Below are 18977 nucleotides of genomic sequence, written 5' to 3'. Positions count from 1 at the left end.
TACTTGTTTGCCTGTCTTTCTCATTTTACCCATTTCGCTGAGTGTGTAGTTATTCATGGTGGTTTTAATTTCACTTCCATGGTAAGTAATAACATTGAGCATCTCCCCATCTGTTTATTGCCCATTTTCTTATTCTCTTTTGTGAAGTGTCAAAAGTCTTTTGTCCATTTTTCTACTGAGTTACCTTTTTCTTATTTATTGTACCAGCTGTTTATATATTCTGGAAATAAGTCCTTTGTTGGATAGATGTTCTGCAAACACCTCGAGGAGATAGATTTCAGTCTGATATAAAGAACCTCTTTATTAATGGAAGAGTCCAAATTTGTAGCCACAGGTGGCTACAAATTAGAGATATTGAGGAGAGAACCCTGCACTGGGAGGATGGGCCAGATACTAATGCCCACATATGGGTAACATTCTATAGTTAATCAAATCATGTACATATTCTAGACTTTATTTAAACCTTTATACAACCTGGCTAGATAACACTGATGTCTGCTCATTTTTAAAATTCCTGTTTTAGGGGTGCCTGGGTGGCTCAGTAGTTAAGCATCTGCCTTCAGGTCAGGTCATGATCTCAGGGTCCTGGGATTGAGCCCCACATCGGGCTCCTGCTCACCGGGAAGCCTGCTTCTCCCTCTCCCACTCCCCCTGCTTGTGTTCCCTCTCTTGCTGTCTCTGTCAAATAAATAAATAAAATCTTTTTTTAAAAAATTCCTGTTTTATTTTTAAGGCTGGCTGGCTTCCTGTCCCTTCGGCATAGTGCTCAGTGAGTGATTAAGCTAGTAAGGCTTTTACCTTTTGCTGTGGATCTGTGTGAAGATTGGGGAACACATTCAAAGTTTAGGCCAAATCTGCCCCAGCTTTTACTTTCTGTATGTGCAAGGCCTCACATTTGGCCAAGGATCGGTAGACTGCTAGGACCTGCCCAGGTTCTTTAATGAGCAAGCATGTTGCTTTATGTCTACACAGACTTCCAGACTACCAAGAATATGTGGAAGCCCATTCAAATATCAAAGCCCATGGCTGTCATGTTCCCCAGATCTTCCTGTAAATCTCTGGCTGTTCTGCTGCTTGTCCCAGTCAGTATTACAACCTCAGGCTAGTTGTGATGTTGATCTTACCTGACTGCCACAAAAATCACCATTATTTTGACAATGCCCCAGGCATGGCTTTTTCCAAATGGTGCTCCCTATCAAGTCGGCCTAATCTGGCAGTGAGGTTGCAGGTCCTCACGACCTGCCTTGCCCTGGTAGAACTACTGATCCACGTAGCTGAGGGGGTATGGCAGTAGCTCCAGGCCAATATGCCATAGATTCCCACCATTCTCACCAACGTTTTGTAGATTTTCTGGAATAAATGCTTCTCCATCTGTTGCATGCCTTTGGTCAATTTCCAGTGCTGAAATGGCTGTTTTTGACAATGTTTCCCATTTTATCAATGCCCTTTGGGAAGAGGATTTCCAGAGCTCCTTACTCAGCCGTTTCAAAAGTTCTCTCCCCTCCCTTTTAAGGAGGCTCTCTAGAAGACCCTATAACACTTTGACTGTCTGCAAGGGGGTGTAAGTATCTTACTGATCACACAGGGCAGCCATCGTTTAGGGTGGAAGGGGATTGCACAAGGGCAGAGATACAGGAGAGAGGATCATAGGGACCATCTTGGAGGCTGGCTACCATGCTATCCTCACCTCTCACCTGGACTACTATGATCATTCCTTAACTGAGTCTGTTTTTATCTCCCTAAAGTCTGTTCTCAACACAGCAGCCAGCAACCATCTTACATCTTATGTTGCTCTTCTGCTCAAAATCCTGTAACAGCTTTTCATAGCCAAGTAAAAGCCAGTCTTCACCATGGCTCCAAGGCCTTACATCATTTAGCCCTCACTGCCTTTCTGATTAATCTTCTACCACTCTCTCCTCCCTCACTCCACTCTAGCACAAATGCTATGCCTCAAACACACTAAGCAGACTTCTGCCCCAGGGCCCTTGCACTGGCTGTTTCCTCTGGCTGGGATCTGCCCAGATAACCATATGGCTGGTTCATTCAAGTATCAGCTGCTCAAAATGATCTTCGAGCACTCTTGCCATTTCCTTCTTATAGCACTTAACACATTGCCTGGTTTCCTCCACCAGGACAGAAGTCCCACAAAAGCAAGGGGTTTGCTCTGTTCTTGCTAAAGTCACATGCAAGGTAAATATCTGTGTAATATTTAAATAGATGGGCTAATGAAAGTGGATGTTAGGCCCAGCTCTGCCCTGTTGATACAGTGAATTCTGTATATGAGACAAGGCAATTATGTATATGAGAGAAAAGCAAGAGGAAATAGGCGTTTGAGTGGATGGGTGGGGAGAAAGTGTAGCTATTAATAAATGAACAAGAAAGGGAAGTGTGGGGGGTAAGTCAGGAAAGTAACTATGTGATATGAAATAAATCATTCAGATTTGTAAGTCTATAAAGTCTAAAAAAAGGCTAAAAGTCTAAAAAGTTTAATTTGAAGGAATAACATTACATAGAATTATGCAAACTCAGAGAAATAAAGGAAGTTTATCCATGAGTTGAAAGGAACAGACCAGCATACTGTAGTTAAAAACATTAAAAGACTGAGAAAAAATACATTAACATTAATGAAACTATGGTGGAAGCTTATCAGGGTATGCCCTCCGCATGGGATGAATGTTTCGGGGCAGCACTTGATGGAAGGACAGGATCTCCCTGATCTTGTCCTGGCAAAACTTGTTTGCTGCTACCCCTGCTTCAAACTCTCGGCGTTCCTCTTCTTTCTGCGCTTCCCGGGCCTGCTGCTGGTAGGATATTTGCATCTGAAGTTGCTTCCTGTATTCCTGGGCCAAACTGGAGCGCCTAAGGTATTAGAAATGTCAAGTACAAAATTGTAAAAGCAAGCATTTGGACTCATTTAGGGCATTAGAAGTAAAATGTAACTTTTGAAGTCAAATTAAAATTCCCATTAAAATCAGGGTGAGATGGGAAAAAATAGATGGAAAATTCATTAATGTGTTTATTACACAATAATAATTAAGATAAACAGAACAAATACTGATTTTAGGGAGGGAATGCTTCTGGCCCACTCAGAGTATTTCCTGCTATCTGGAGTGAGTCCTTGACCTCTCTCCATCCCCTCTCCCACTCTTCTCCAAGGAGTAAGTGACTTTTCTACTGGTCAGACCAGGAACAGGTTAGTCTGCCGGTTTTCCACTCTGCTCTCTGTCAAAGGGCCACGGCCCTGCCAGAGAGACCTGGCACTGCTGGGGTCTGGGTGGGTGTGTGTGTCTCATTCTGTTCAGTATGAACTAGACAATTTCCTCCATACATAAGCCACATTTTAAACATATAAACCACATTTTAAATTTTATAGCGTTTTTTTTTTTTACTATGGTAAAAAACACATAATGTAAAATTGACCACTTAACGATTTTTAAGTGTAGAGTTCAGTAGTGTTCAGGACATTCACATTGTTGTGAATCAGTTCTCCGCAACATTTTCATCTTGAAAATTTGAAACACTACACCCATTAAACAACAGCTCTCTTTCCCCCCTACCCCCAGCCTCTGGCAACCACCATTCTAACCACCATTCTATCTGCTGTGTCTATGAATTTGACTACTCTAGGGATCTCGTATAAGCGAAATCATAGAGTACTCATCTTTGTGTGACTGGCTTATTTCACTTAGCATAATGTCCTCAAGGTTCATGCATGAGTTGGCATTTGACAGGATTTCCTTCCTTTTCAAGGCTAAATAATATTCCGTTGTATGTATATATCATATCTGGTTTACCCATTCACGTGTTAATGGACATGTGGATTATTTCCACCTCCTGGCTATTGTGAATAGTGCTGCTATGAACATGGCTGTGTAAATACCTCTTCAATGTCCTGCTTTCAATTATTTTGGATATATACCCAGAAGTGGGATTGCTGGATCACATGGTAGTTCTAGTTTTAATTTTTTGAGGAAACTTCATACTGTTCTCCATAGTGGTCATGCCATTTAAAATCTATAAGCCACATTTTTAAATGTCAGCTTTTATCAGAAAAGAAAGCATGCACATACCTCTGTGGCAGATTCCATTTTCTACAGATGGTCACAGTAGCATCTCCCCTCCCATATGCTCTTCTGCGATGTGAACCTCTATTCCCCTTATCAAGAGGTGGAGCTTCGGTCTCCAGCCTTTGAATCTGGATAGGCCCCGGTGACTATTTTTATGACCAATAGATTATGACAAAGTGATGCTATGCCAGTCCTAGGCGCAGCCCCTGTCTATTGGAACTCTCCCTGCCAGAACCAGCCACCACACTGTGAGAAGCCCCAGCACATGGAGAGGCCACATAAAGGTGTTCTGGGTGATAACACCAGCTGAGTCCTTAGCTACAGTCAGCACACACTGCCAGCTATATGAGTAGGTATCTTAGGTGTCCAGGGCAGTTGAGCCCTCAGGTAATGTAGCCCTGGCTAACATCTGACTTGAACCACATGAGGGACCCCAAGGAAGAACCACCCAAGTGAGCCTTGTCACCAGAGAATCATGAGAGATAATCATAACTCACTTTAAGGCACAAATTGTAGGGTATTCTGTTATGCACCAATAGGTAGCTATGATACCTTCCACACATACTTGTTTTTCTTCTCTCTCAGTTGATTCAGTAGTTGGGCAGGGAAGCACATTGCTATTTATCAAGTCCCCCTCACATCTCCAACAATAAATTTTTCAAAATGAGAAGGAAAGACCTCCACAGCAGAGGCAGTAGCAGGAAGTAAGTAGGGTAGACCAGAAATTATTGTTAGTGCCCCCAAACTAACAATAGGCGCAGGTATATAAACCCCACTCTTTCTAGAATGGAAAGAGCTTATTTCTATGTACTGAGTATGTGTAAGTCATGGGACAGAGCCAAGGGATGGGAAAGGGGACCAGCAATTAGAGGAGCCAAGTCGTCTTCCTCCACCACACCGGTCATCTGAATTGGGTATCTTGGTCACCGGTGGGAAAGGAGCGCTATGGTCCAAGAAATGCTGCAAAGAGGCATCTGCCTATTTCCTCCACCAGAGCCTCGTGGTGGCAATCAGAGGGGCATTGTCAGAGAAGGCAGTGGTATTTCCCAAAGCACCTAGATCATTTCAGTTTTCCAGCCCAGTGAGGCTACAAAAATTCTTCTGAGGACATTTTGCATGGACTCCTATCCTCAGAAGCCATTTCTGCTACTCCAACTAATCAAGCCACACTGTGTTTCAGGGTTTGTTTCATGGGAAAGAACAGTCTTCTTGTTATTTCATTAGGATTTAATGTTGGAGCCTATTTTTAAAAAATTGTTTCTAACTTACTTTATTTTTTAAGGTATTCGTTCAGCTTGATACCTAATGTCTATAATCACAATGTATACAATAGCAATAAAATTTAATTTTACCAAGATGTTTGCTGCTTATTTTTATATGGAATTTTGTAAAATGACTGGAACTTTTAGGACAAATGTAATACTGATGTAAAAAAATGTCAATAATGCATGAGTGATGGCATGTTGTCCTCTCTCTACATTAAAAATTTTCCCTGTTTTTAGGCAGTAAACAATAATAAAGAAAACAAAATCATACCTTGCAAAATTCTCCTTCTCTTCACGGTTAAGCTCTTTAAGACCTTCATTTATGCGTTCCTGTTCCATAGCACGCTCTTCCTGTTCTTTTGCCTTTCGTTGCACTTAAGAAAGACAAATGTAATTTTTGGTAAATGGCTTTCTTCAGACAAGACTTGCTGGCATCCCTCTGGGCATCAATGCCATCCTGTCTTTAGAGAGGCAGAGCCTACAATCACTGGGCTGTATCTTAGGTCAATAGGGTAGAAGTAGTCCTCTCCAAAAAGGGAAGTAGAGGGTTTAGGTTCGAATGTGTGTGATCTACACAGATTTTTTTCTTAATCATTTTTCACTGAAAACCTATGATCAGCCTTTTCAAACCAGGTTACCACTATTAGAACACTTCTTACCTTTCTCTTCTTGAGGACAAACAGTTCTGTTGTCAATTTGTGTTAACAAGAGAGTTTATTTATGACAAAATAAATACTGGAAAAGGCCTGAGTTTATTATATATAAGGTATTTATAAATTAAATTTTAAAAACATAAGCATCCAGTAAGGGTGACAAAATTACAAAGAAAACAGAGTTCACAAAAGAATAAATACAATTGGGAAATACACATCTGAAATGTACATCTTTGGCCCCCAAATCCACTTAGAGGAACTTTTCTTAAATAATCATATATAAGCCAAGAAGAACTATATACAGAGATAGTAACCTGTATTCTAAAATAGTAGTAAAAAGATTCAAGACAATCTGAAGGTCCATTAATTGTGTTTAGGTAAAATAAATCACGGTCCATTTTTATAATGGATTTCTAGGCAGCATTACAAATTTTATAATTGAAGAAAAATGACCTAGAAAAATGTTTATGATAAGTGGCAAAGGCAGGCTGTAAAACAATATATTCAACATAAATCCTAATTTACTATATACATAGTAAAAATACTGGAAGGAAATACACGAAGTTGTGAATAGTAGCTATTCCTGGGTGGTAGAATTATGGTTGATTTTGTTTCTTTGTTTAAAAATGGCCCCAAATACTTAAATTTTCCATGTTGTCTCAATATATTTTAAAACATTTATCATGGGTAAATACAGAAATTTGTTAGCTTATAAGCTTTTTTCCCATTTTCTTACAACTCCACCTAATATGGGCTTAACAATTTTCAATGGCTGTTATAATTCCTGGAGTGGAGAATCAATGAGTTTTCTCTTGCAAAGACAACTAGTGTGAAGTCTAATGGTACCCGAATGGTAAACGTGTCCATCTTCTGCCTCTCCGGTTCACTGGGCTGGACATGGAACAGTGGAAATCTGAAGGTGGCAGTTCACCCTCTCAACAAATATTTCCTTTCGTGACCAAGCACTGTTTGGAGCTGAGGGCATACAAAGGTGTGCTAAGACAGGGATGTGAGCAAGCCACAGTGAGAGCCTCAGAAAGAGGATTTATTATGAATAAGGGGACATATTTGAGGAATGAGACATTTGAGCTGGCCTTGAAGGATTGCCTCGATTTCTCAAGATCAAAAGCATCATAAGCAGAGAAAACTACCCAAGTAAAGGTATGAAGGTATGGAGACACCTACAGAAAGAAAAGAGGGACAGGTAAAAGAGAGGAGGGGTGTGTGTGTTGTGCCCTATCTTCTCACTTCCCTTTATAGTCACTAAGGTGCAAAGACCATTCAACAGACACACTGTTCCTTTAACCTTGAGAACATCTCCAACATGACTGCTAGAATCTGCTAGGATATAAAACTCTTCATATGTTTATACTCAATGTATTAAATTAGGTAAGTTCTACAAGGCAGGGCTCTTGCCTTAATCCTTTTTACATCCCTCATACCATTTTACATATAATACCTACTTAATAAATATTTTGGTTGCTACTTAAGTTGAATTAAGGCCCAACTATAATATTATTATAATTCATGTCCTTACGTTTTTCCTGAACTTGAAGTTTTCTTGTACACATGACCTCATTCACAAGTTGTCTCCTTGCCTCCTTTTCAAGTCTCAGCTCCTTGTCCTCCTCAGCCAACTTCTTTTCCTTCTCTGCCTCTAATACTCTGTCCAGTTCTTTCTCCTGAGCTCTCTCCTCCTCACGCCGCTGAGCCACATACTGACGATATATCTCCTGTTCTCTTGCCATCTCTTCCTACACAACAGAAGAATCACCTCACGTTGTTAACTTGTAGGTGTGATGATAGTACAGAGGTTAAGTTTTACAACAATCTTTTAGAGCTACAATCCCAATTTTTTAAAACTACATACTGACACATTTATAGATGAAATATTCTCTCTAGGGTTTAGTTCAAAATATTCAAGAGTGGTGGTAGGGAACGGGTGGGACACACATGAAATACAGAATCGCCATTCGTTGGTGGTTGTTGAAGCTAAGTGAAGGGCATATGGGCGTTTATTGTGTTATTCTTTGTACCTGTGCTTTATAACACATTTTTTAATAAGTTACTTCGAACACTTTCCCAAAGTGTTTTTCAAAGCAGTTCCCAGATAATTTTTAATTATACAGCTCTATCTGTTTATTTATTTTCATTTAGGTAGGTTATGAAATTATAACCTGATAAACAAAATAAGTCATTACCACTATGATAGCACTGTTTCTGACTAGAAGCTCGTCACTTGATACTTTGATGATAGACCTTCTCAGCCTTAGCTACCCTTTGAAATCACCTGGAAGCTTTAAAAAGTACCAAGGGCTGAATCTCACCCTGAGACTCCAATCTAATGAACAGCGTTTAAGTTCTCCAAGTAATTTTAATGTGCAGCTAAGACTGTCAACTGGGCTTTGCAATGCTGGCATTTTTAACTGGCTTTTCTGTTATTCATGGTATTATACTTGTGCCGTTCCATCCAATCTCTGTCCTGACCTCTTTTGAGAATATCATAGATCTGGGGGAGGACCGGCAAGGTCTGAATTGTACCCTCAGAATGACTGGCATTCATAGTCTCATACTTGGGAGTAAATTTAACAAAAGAAGTGCAAAACTCATACTCTGAAAACTAAGAAACTGAAAAAATAAGTGGAAAGACAACCTACATTCATGGATCAGAAGGCAATACTGTTAAAATGGCAACGTCTACATTTGATCTACAGATTCAAAACAATCCTTGTCAAAATCCTAAATGGTTTCCATGGAGAAATCGACAAGCTGATTCTAAATTCATATGGAAATGCAAGAGAGTCAGAAAAGCCAAAGCAATTTGAAAAAGAACAAAGTTGGAGGATTCACATTTCCTGATTTCAAATTTACTGCAGAGCTACAGTGATCAAGCCATATAGATACATGCTACTGGCATTAAGGATGGACACATAGATTAATGGAATAGAACTGAGAGTCCAAAGATAAACTCTCAAATTCACTGTCAATTGATTTTGAATAGTGTACCAAGACAATCCTATAGGGGAAGAACAGTCTCTTCAACAAATGATGCTGGGACAACTGGATGTCTACATGCCAAAGAATGAAGTTGGACCTCTACCTCATACCATACACAAAATTTAACTCAAAATGGATCAAAGGCCTAAATGTGAGAACTAAACCTATAAAACTCTAAGAAGAAAACACAGGACCACCATCTTCTTGACCTTGGGGTAGGAACACATTTTTAGATATAACACTAAAGGCACAAGCAACAAAACAAACTATAGATGAATTGGACTTCATCAAAATTAAAACTTTTACACTTCAAGGGATACCATCAAGAAAGTGAAAAGACAACCCACAAGGTGAAAAATATATATATATTTTTCAAATATAAAATACAAAATATAAAAGACAACCCACAATTTATGTGTAAGGGACTTGTATCTAGAACACATAAAGCACTATTACAACTCAATAATAAAGACAGTCCAATTAAAAATTGGGGAAATGATTGGAATAGATTTCTTGAAATTTCAAATAGGTTCAAATAAATTTCTCCAAGGAAGATATATAAATGGTCAATAAGCACAGAAAAAGAAGCTCAGCATCAGGAGGATGTGGAGTCATTAGGGAATGCAAATCGAAACCATAATAACAGATCACTTCAAACACACTAGGATGGTTGAAATAAAAAAGATAGACAATAACAAGTGTTAATAAGCATGTGGAGAAATCAAAACCTGTGTACACTGCTAGTGAGAATATAAAATGGTAAAGCCACTTTGGAAAACAATTTGGCAAGTACTCAAAAACTTAAAGTTACCTTAGGACTTGTTAATTCCACTCCTAGGTATATGCCCAAGAGAAACAAAAACCTAAGTCCAAACAAAAATTTATATATGAGAATATTCACAGTAGCATTATTCATAATAGCAAAAAAATGCAAACAAATCAAATGTCTATAGATTGACAAATGGATAAATGAAACATGGTATATCCATACAATGGAGAATTATTCAGCCATATAAAAGAGGGAAGTATTCATACATGTTACAACATGGATAAGCCTTGAAATATGCTAAATGAAAGATGCCAGTCAAAAGGTCACATAATATATAATGCTATTCATAATAAAGTCCACAATAGCAAATCCAGAGACAGAAAATATATTAGTAGTCGCTTAGGAATGGGAGTAAGGAGGGGCGCCTGGGTGGCTCAGTCAGTTAAGCATCTTCTTTTGGCTCAGGTCATGATCCCAGGGTCCTGAGGTCCAGCCCCAAGTTGGGACCCCTGCTCAGTGGGGAGTCTGCTTCTTCTTCTCCTCTCTGCCCCTCCCCGCTGCTTGTGTGCATTCTCTCTCAAATAAATAAAATCTAAAAAAAAGGAATGGGGGTAAGAGGTAAGGAAGAGGGAAGAGCGAGATAATAAAAAGTTCTAAAATTGACTGTGGTGATGGTTGCACACTTATGTGAATATACCAAAAACCACTGAATGTATATTTGAAATGGGTAAGTCGTATGAATTATACCTTAATGAAGCTGTTAAAAAATAAAATAAAATGATCTAATGGAGAACAAAAAACTTAATAGCAAAAAAAAAAAAAGGAAATCAAATAATTCAATTAGAAAATGGGAAAGAAATCAAGAAATGGGCAGAAGACATCAACAGACATTTCTGCAAAGAAGACATCCAAATGGCCAACAGACACATGAAAAGGTGTTCAACATCACTCGGCATTAGGGAAACACAAATCAAAACATCAATGAGATACCACCTCACACCAGTCAGAATGGCTAAAATTAACAAGTCAGGAAAAGACAGATGTCGGTGGGGATGCGGAGAAAGGGGAACCCTTCTCCACTGTTGGTGGGAATGCAAGCTGGTGCAGGCACTCTGGAAAACAGTATGGAGGTTCCTCAAAAAGTTGAAAATAGAGCTACCCTATGACTCAGCAATTGCACTAAGATACAAATGTAGTGATCCAAAGGGGTATGTGCACCCCAATGTTTATAGTAGCAATGTCCACAATAGCCAAACTATGGAAAGAGCCAAGATGTCCATCAAGAGATGAATGGATAGAGAAGATGTGGTGTATATATATATATATACAATAGAATATTATGCAGCCATCAAAAAAAACCCCAACAAATCTTGCCATTTGCAATGACATGGATGGAACTAGAGGGTATTGTGCTAAGCGAAATAAGTCAATCAGAGAAAGACAAGTATCATATGATCTCACTGATACGAGGAATTTGAGAAATAAGACAGAGGATCATAGGGGAAGGGAGGAAAAAATGAAACAAGATGAAACCAGAGAGGGAGACAAACCATAAGAGACTCTTAATCTCAGGAAACAAACTGAGGGTTGCTGGAGTGGAGGGGGGTGGGAGGGATGGGGTGGCTGGGTGATGGACATTGGGGAGGGTATGTGCTGTGGTGAGTGCTATGAATTGTGTAAGACCGATGAATCACAGACCTGTACCCCTGAAACAAATAATACATTATATGTTAAAAAAAAAAAAAAAGGTAGTAGGAAGGGAAAAATGAAGGGGGGGAATCAGAGAGGGAGACGAACCATGAGAGACTGTGGACTCTGAGAAACAAACTGAGGGTTTTAGAGGGGAAGGGAGTGGGGGGATGGGTTAGCCTGGTGATGGGTATTAAGGAGGGCACGTATTGCATGGAGCACTGGGTGTTATATGCAAACAATGAATCATGGAACACTACATCAAAAACTAATGATGTAATGTACGGTGACTAATATAATAAAATAAAAAAAAAGAAAAAGAAAATGGGAAAGAAATATGAGAAAATATTTCACTGAAGAGGATATACAGAGAGCAAATAAGCACATGAAAAGTGGATCAACATCATTAGTTATTATGGAAATGTAAAATAAAAAAACAATGAGATATCACCACACATTTACTAGTAGAGCTAAGGTAAAGAATAGTACGACTAGCAAATGATGGTGAGGATGTGCAAAAACTGAATCATCCGTTCATTGTTGGTGGGAATGTACATTATTGGTCAGATGGTAAAGCTACTCTGAAAAACAGCTTGGCCGTCTTAAGAAAACTAAACATGGGATCACAATTGCCCTTCAAGGCATTTTTTCCAGAGAAACAAAAATTTATGTTCACATAAAAACCTGTACAGGAATGATTATAGCAGCTTTACTGATAATAGCCATAAACTGGAAGGAACTCAGGTGACCTTTATTTTTTATTATTATTTTTTTTTATTAAACCCAGGTGACCTTTAACAGGTAAACGGTAAAAACAAACTGTGGTATAGTCTTACCATGACTACCACTCGACAATAAAAATAAACACTACTGATACCTTCAACAACCTGGATAAATCTCCAGAGTATGATGCAGAACAAAACTGTCAATCCCAAAAGGTTACATACTATATGATTCCATTGATATAACACTCTTGAAATGACAAAATTATGGAAATGGAGAATAGGTAAGTGGTTGCCAAGGGCTAAGAAGGGGGTGAGGACAAGAGGGAAGTGGATATGGCCATAAAAGGGAAACATGAAGAATCCTTGTGATGGGAATGTTCTGTACCTTGACAGTTCAATGTCAATATCCTGGATGTGATATTATAGTTTTGCAAGACATCGTAGAGAAAAACTGAATAAAGGGTCCACAGCATCTCTTTGTATTATTTCTTTCAACTGCATGTGAATCTACAATTATCCCAAAATAAAAAGCTTAATTAAAAAAAATAGTAGCAGACTCCTGGTTTCTAGTCCGGTATATAAGGAGCTTAGAAGCTGCCACTCTGGCATCCTGACAACAAGCAAAAAGCTAGCAAACTTACTAAATCAACAGTCTCAGGGGCGCCTGGGTGGCACAGTCAGTTAAGCATCTTGGTTTCAGTTCAGGTCGTGATCTCAAGGTTGTGAGATTAAGACTTATGTTAGGCTCAGTGCTCAGCACGCTCTCTCTCTCGATCTCTCTCTCAGAAATAAATAAATCTTAAAAAGAAATCAACAATCGGGACACCTGGGTGGCTCAGTTGGTTAAGCGGCTGCCTTCGGCTCAGGTCATGATCCCAGAAGCCTGCTTCTCCCGCTCCCCCTGCTTGTGCTCTCTAATGCTCTCTCTGACAAATAAATAAATAAAATCTTAAAAAAAAAAAAAAAGAAATCAACAGTCTTACATCCATAAGAGAAGTGAGGTCTCCAGATTGGAGAGACAGACAAGTAAATACAGACAATCAGAACTTACCATAGTGGAAATCCATGAGCAGAAATTTCTATGGGAACCAGTGCTGGGGTAGGAAAACCTGTAACTGATGAATTGCTAGAGGCTCAGTGTAGATGCCTCTAAGAGTTAAAAACTCTAAAGAGACCCAGCATTGAAGGGTGGGGGAGACCACACTTTTGTGAGTTTTACCCCCTGAAGCTCTATCAGGTTCGCACAGTGAGTATCAGAGAAAAAGCCTTTCACGCTTCCCGAGCAGGAGAAGAAATGGAATCATTTTGAAATACACCAGAGCATTCTATTCTTAGGTTTGCTCTCAGGAGAAACTATTTAACCAGAGCCGAACCTGCTGGGGTTTTATCTGAGCCTAACTGACCTGGAAGAAGGTAAATACTCAACTCCAGGACCCCTGTAGCCTTCCATGTGGGAAAAGGGAAACACCATAATCAAGGATTCCAATGACAAGGGAGCATCCAGACCCAAAGGCATCAGCTCTAAAGATAGAGGGAGGACCCCTTCCTCTGCTTGCTTGGATTTTTATGGCTTGATGCTGACCTCACCCTTCTATTGTAGTTATTACAACAAAGGCTCAAAGCCAGTGGAACACACTAGATGAGGCCTGATTCCTTCTCTGTAACATTGGTATGGTCCAATGGGTCTATCACATCTCTGAACATAGCAACACAGATGACCCAGATTTCATCTCCAGTCTTGAAGAGGCCCCAATTGTCCCTAAATCCAGATAATTCTTCTTACAGGGAAATCCCCTCCCAAATTAACAGAGCCACGTGCCTCCACTTTGTGGGGACCTCCCATACTATTCAGGAGGCACTGGAAGGAGTAAATTTAATGGCACCTCATGAAAGAGACACTTAACTAGACTCTCAGATTTTATAATACCAAGGCAGCCCACAAACCCAAGGCCAGCCTTCAGGTGCCAAGCCCTGCAACGGACCTTTCAGAGCAACATTCCTGCCTCCTGGTCCTGGAGCTCCTATGCCAAATCTGTCAGGAAGCAATGTCTGAGACATTTCAAATAGCAGGGGCCTTGTACTGGCAGCTCCACCAACTGGGGGTGCCCAATAATATATTGGGACAACCCGAGGTAAGCTCCTCTGTTTAAAACAAGTGATTACCTCACTACAGAGCCCAATCCTAATGTCTCAGAGACCTTCAGAGAGTCCCAAGGCTCGCTCTCTCTCCCAAACAACTTCCCTGACCTGCAGGCTTGGCAGTGGCCCAGAGAATTACCCTAGGGATTTGGCAGACCCTCAGAGCTTATCCCACCCGCACAACTGTCCATTTACAACTCTGGTGGCCCACTAGGTCAAAGGCAACCACCAGACGTTCCTGGCTCTGCTAGACACAGAAGCCCAAGTCACAGTGATTCTAAACTCAGTCGTGGACACCACACATTCCTTTGCAAGGGGCACCCCTGCCAACCCAGCGGAGCTCACTGAGATCTGCTCAACTAGCAGTAGGGCCCATACTTGTGGTCCCACCCTGAGCCAGGCCTCTAGGATGTACAGTTGACTCTGAACAATGTGGAAATGCACAATGGTATATAGCCACTTTGGAAGACAATTTGGCGGTTTCTTAGAAAACTAAATATACTCGGGTGCCTGGGTGGCTCAGTCGTTAAGCGTCTGCCTTCAGCTCAGGTCATGATCCCAGGGTCCTGGGATCGAGTCCCACATCGGGCTCCCTGCTTGGCGGGAAGCCTGCTTCTCCCTCTCCCACTCCCCCTGCTTGTGTTCCCTCTCTCGCTGTGTCTCTCTCTGTCAAATAAATAAATAAAATCTTTAAAAAAAAAAAAAGAAAGAAAAAAGAAAACTAAATATACTCTTACCATATGATCCAGCAACTACACTCCTTGGTATTTACCTAAATGATTTGAAAACGTACAGCCACACAAAAGCCTGCATACAAATGTGTACAGCAGCTTTAGTCATAATCACTAAAACTGGAAATAACCCAGGATATCCTTCAGTAGGTGACTGGATAGCCTGTCGTCCATCCACACAATGGAATGTTGTTCAGAGTGAAAAGGAAATGAGCTGTAGAGCCAGGAAAAGGCATGGACGAAACTTAAATGCACAGTACTTGGTGAAATAAGTGAATCTAAAAAGGCATCATACCGTATGATTCCAAATTTATTACATCCTATAAAAGGTGAAATTGGAGACAGTAAAAAGATGAGTGGTTTCTAAGGGTTTGGAGTCAGGGGAGAGGAATGAACAGGGGGAGCACAGAGGATTTTAGGCTAGTGAAATTACTCTGTATGATACTTTCATGGGCTACATGTCATCTTACATTTGTTCAAACCCACAGAATGTACAACACCAAGAGTAAACCTTCATATAAACTATGCACAATGACTTGTCGATGTAGGTTCATCAATGGCAACAAACATCCCACTCTGCTTGGGGGATGTTGGTAGTGGGGAAGGCTATGTCATATGTAGAGGCAAGGGGTACATGGGAAATCTCTGTATCTTCCGCTCAATTTTGCTCTGAGCCTAGAACTACTCTAAAAAATAAAGTTTATTTTTAAAAAGGAACAAAAAAAAAATAGTACCTACAGGAAAAGCACAACACCCTCAAGAGTTCAATACAGATTTCAAAAGAACAGACAACTGAATACATACTGTAATGCTTTTCGCTACTCTCTGCCTGACAAAACTTTACATATTTTTCAAGGTCCAACTCAAATACCACTTTCTCAGTATGTCTTCCCCAGCTTCTCAGCATACTTAGTCACTCACTTCCTTCACTCCCATCCTGCTATCACAGTGCCAACTCCATGTTATAGCAGTGTTCCAAATTCAGTGGGCATCAGAATCCCCTGGGGGAGCTTGTTAAAACAGATTTCTTGCCCCTGCCAATTTGAATTTGGAGACTCTGATTCTGGAGGCTATGAATTTCTATTTCTAACATCCTCCCAGATAATGCTGACGCTGCTGGTTCGTGGACCACACTTAAGAGTAGCACAGTATGGTTCATTCTACATCTGGCTGGCTCCTGTAAGACTGAAAGCTAAGCAGGCTACCTCATCCAGCACATAGTAGGCACTGAATAAACATCTTACTCTTTTTTGCTTCTTTTTATCAGCCTCTTCCTCTAAGTCTTGAAGAGCCCTCTGCACGAGCTTCATGTTCAAGTCCTGCTCTTCTCTGTATTTCTGCTGAATATGTTCTATCTTCTCTTGGAGGGCTTTTTGCAAAGCAGCTCTAATTTCCTGTTTTGTCTTCCGTTTCTTTAGCTTATCCTGTTCGTTCTCAAGTTTCACCTGTGCTTTGTTATTTTCCTAAGGTAAAACAATAATGAAGATTATGCATCAGTATAGCTGTACAAAACAAATAAGGTAATGCATTTCACTTAAGAGATTGAGAATCAAGGGTTTCTTTTTTTTTTTTTTTTTTAAAGATTTTATTTATTTATTTGACAGAGAGAGACAGAGCGAGAGCAGGAACACAAGCAGGGAGAGTGGGAGAGGGAGAAGCAGGCCTCCCGCTGAGCAGGGAGCCCGATGTGGGGCTCGATCCCAGGACCCCGGGATCACGACCCGAGCCGAAGGCAGACGCTTAACGACTGAGCCACCCAGGCGCCCCGAGAATCAAGGGTTTCTTGGAGATACACACACCTGAATTTAGAGGGACTGTAAGATAGAAAACTTGCGGGATGGGTTAGCCCGGTGATGGGTATTAAAGAGGGCACGTTCTGCATGGAGAACTGGGTGTTATACGCAAACAATGAATCATGGAACACTACATCAAAAACTAATGATGTAATGTATGGTGATTAACATAACATAATAATAAAAAAATGGCTATGTCAAAAAAAAAGATAGAAAACTTGCTTTTCATTGCTGAGTCAGCAATAACACTTTGTGCTGTGAATGATTATGAAATAATAGGGCACCTGGGTGGCTCAGTTGGTTAAGCGACTGCCTTCGGCTCAGGTCATGATCCTGGAGTCCCGGGATCGAGTCCCGCATCGGGCTCCCTGCTCGGCAGGGAGCCTGCTTCTCCCTCTGACCCTCCCCCCTCTCATGTGCTCTCTCTCATTCTCTCTCTCAAATAAATAAATAAAATCTTTTTAAAAAAAATTATGAAATAATAAATGGTTGTGGAGTTCAAAATGCAGAAAAGTATAGAGAAAAATCACTTTTAATCTTAGTACCCACCACCCACTACCACACTCAACATTTCAGTGTATTGGCTTTCTAGACTTTACTCTTGTCTGTACACCTGCAACATCTAGATATGGACACATTATTAAGCAGCAGTAGGAGTCCCAAACTGGAAATGTACCATCAGATGCATATACAAAATTAAATTGTATGCATTTTGTTCTTTAAAAGTAGTACTTTTCCCCCATTCCTCTCATTTCTTATCTTTCTGACCCTCCGGGCTGGCTTAATTGCCTGGCCAACCAAGCAGTTTTAACTAGGGCACCAATGTTGTTGGGCATTGTGGGTTTGCTAGAAAATCTGGGTATGGTATAAACTGCAGCACTAGTCCTCCTGCCAGAGGCAGCTGAGCAGTCCTGGAGGAATAAGTACTTGCCCAGCTGGGACAAGAGATGACGTGGCAATAGTGAGGATGGTATACAATTCCCAACGTGATTTAACCAAGACTCACAACATCCGCAATCACCATGATCACTGGTTTGTGAGAAGACAGTTATATGCTAGACTTTCCTATTAATGTCATGAATAGTAAACCCTGAATTGTGAGGGTCAAAAGAAAATGTGAAAATCCTCTGCCACATCTAATGAAAAGCAATGGCTATCAAAAATGAAAGCCAGTAGAATAGCAGGCCACATTTTTTTAAAAGTAAGTCTGACTACACCAGGACGAAGCAATCAGCCAAATCCCCACTATGAGACCTGGGGGAGATGGGACAGGACAGGCGAGAAGTGTTCAAGATTAAAAGACCTAAAAGCAGTTCATCAAGTCTTGGTTTCTCCTGGGTAGCTCTGATTGTGCCCCTGTTGTGCTGATGTAATGAATTTATTGCATCCCTTTCGACCTCAATTTTGCCCTGGTTTGAATAAGAAAGAGTCCCTCTTTCTGAAGAGACTCTAAGAACCATGTTTGGATTCTGATTTAAATATCAAGTAATTCAGACAATGATGGAAATTTGATGTTGATTTAAGGTGATAAAAAGGAATCACAGTTACTTTTTTTAGGTCTGATATTGGCATGTGTAAGAAAATGTCCTTAATCGTGTCATTGAGATGCATATTTGACATGTATTTAAGGGGGAAATGACATGTCTGGGATTGTTATTTTAAAACATAAAAATGGAGTGGGGTTGGGGGAGGTAGAGGAAACCAATATGGCAAAATTATACAGCTGCTGAAACAGGGAGAGGGGTAGACAGGGGTTCACTGTACTCTTGACTCTGTGCATTTGGAAATGTTCACAATAAAACATTTAAAAAGGGTGGAATTTATATAACATTCTCAAAATCACAAAATAATAATGATAAAGAATATATCAATGCTGTCAGGAGTTAGGGTGGAGGGAGGTTATAACTCTAAAGGAGTAGTAGCTTTAAAGGAGTTTCTTTGGATGATGGAACAGTTCTGCATCCTGATTTTGGTAGTGGTTACAAAAATCTATACATGTGATAAAATTTCACAGAACTACACCCCTTCCCCCCAGGACTACACGTAAAAACTGGTGAAATCCAAAGATTTTACTATATTTAAATAAAGAATGACTTTAATTGAAGGTATTACACCAATGTTAATTTCCTGGTTTGTTTTGTTTTCAAAT

At 40.3% G+C, this 18977-nt stretch overlaps 1 protein-coding gene across 1 annotated transcript in view; it reads right to left on the bottom strand.

Moving 5' to 3' along the window:
• Positions 1-2575: 2575 nt before the first annotated feature.
• CFAP53 (cilia and flagella associated protein 53) overlaps positions 2576-18977 on the bottom strand; it is a 38152-nt gene continuing 21750 nt past the window's right edge. The window contains exons 5-8 of the mRNA XM_021686135.1: positions 16280-16498; positions 7523-7739; positions 5604-5706; positions 2576-2859 (exon numbers count right to left, since the gene is read on the bottom strand). Of these exons, the coding sequence (XP_021541810.1) occupies positions 2631-2859; positions 5604-5706; positions 7523-7739; positions 16280-16498 (768 nt within the window). The 3' untranslated portion in view covers positions 2576-2630. The remainder of the gene's footprint in view (positions 2860-5603; positions 5707-7522; positions 7740-16279; positions 16499-18977) is intronic.

This window comes from Neomonachus schauinslandi, chromosome 14 (assembly GCF_002201575.2).
Source record: "Neomonachus schauinslandi chromosome 14, ASM220157v2, whole genome shotgun sequence".
NCBI lineage: Eukaryota > Metazoa > Chordata > Mammalia > Carnivora > Phocidae > Neomonachus > Neomonachus schauinslandi.
The sequence above is the reverse complement of the archived record's forward strand: the minus strand, read 5'-3'. Positions and strand labels throughout refer to the sequence as shown.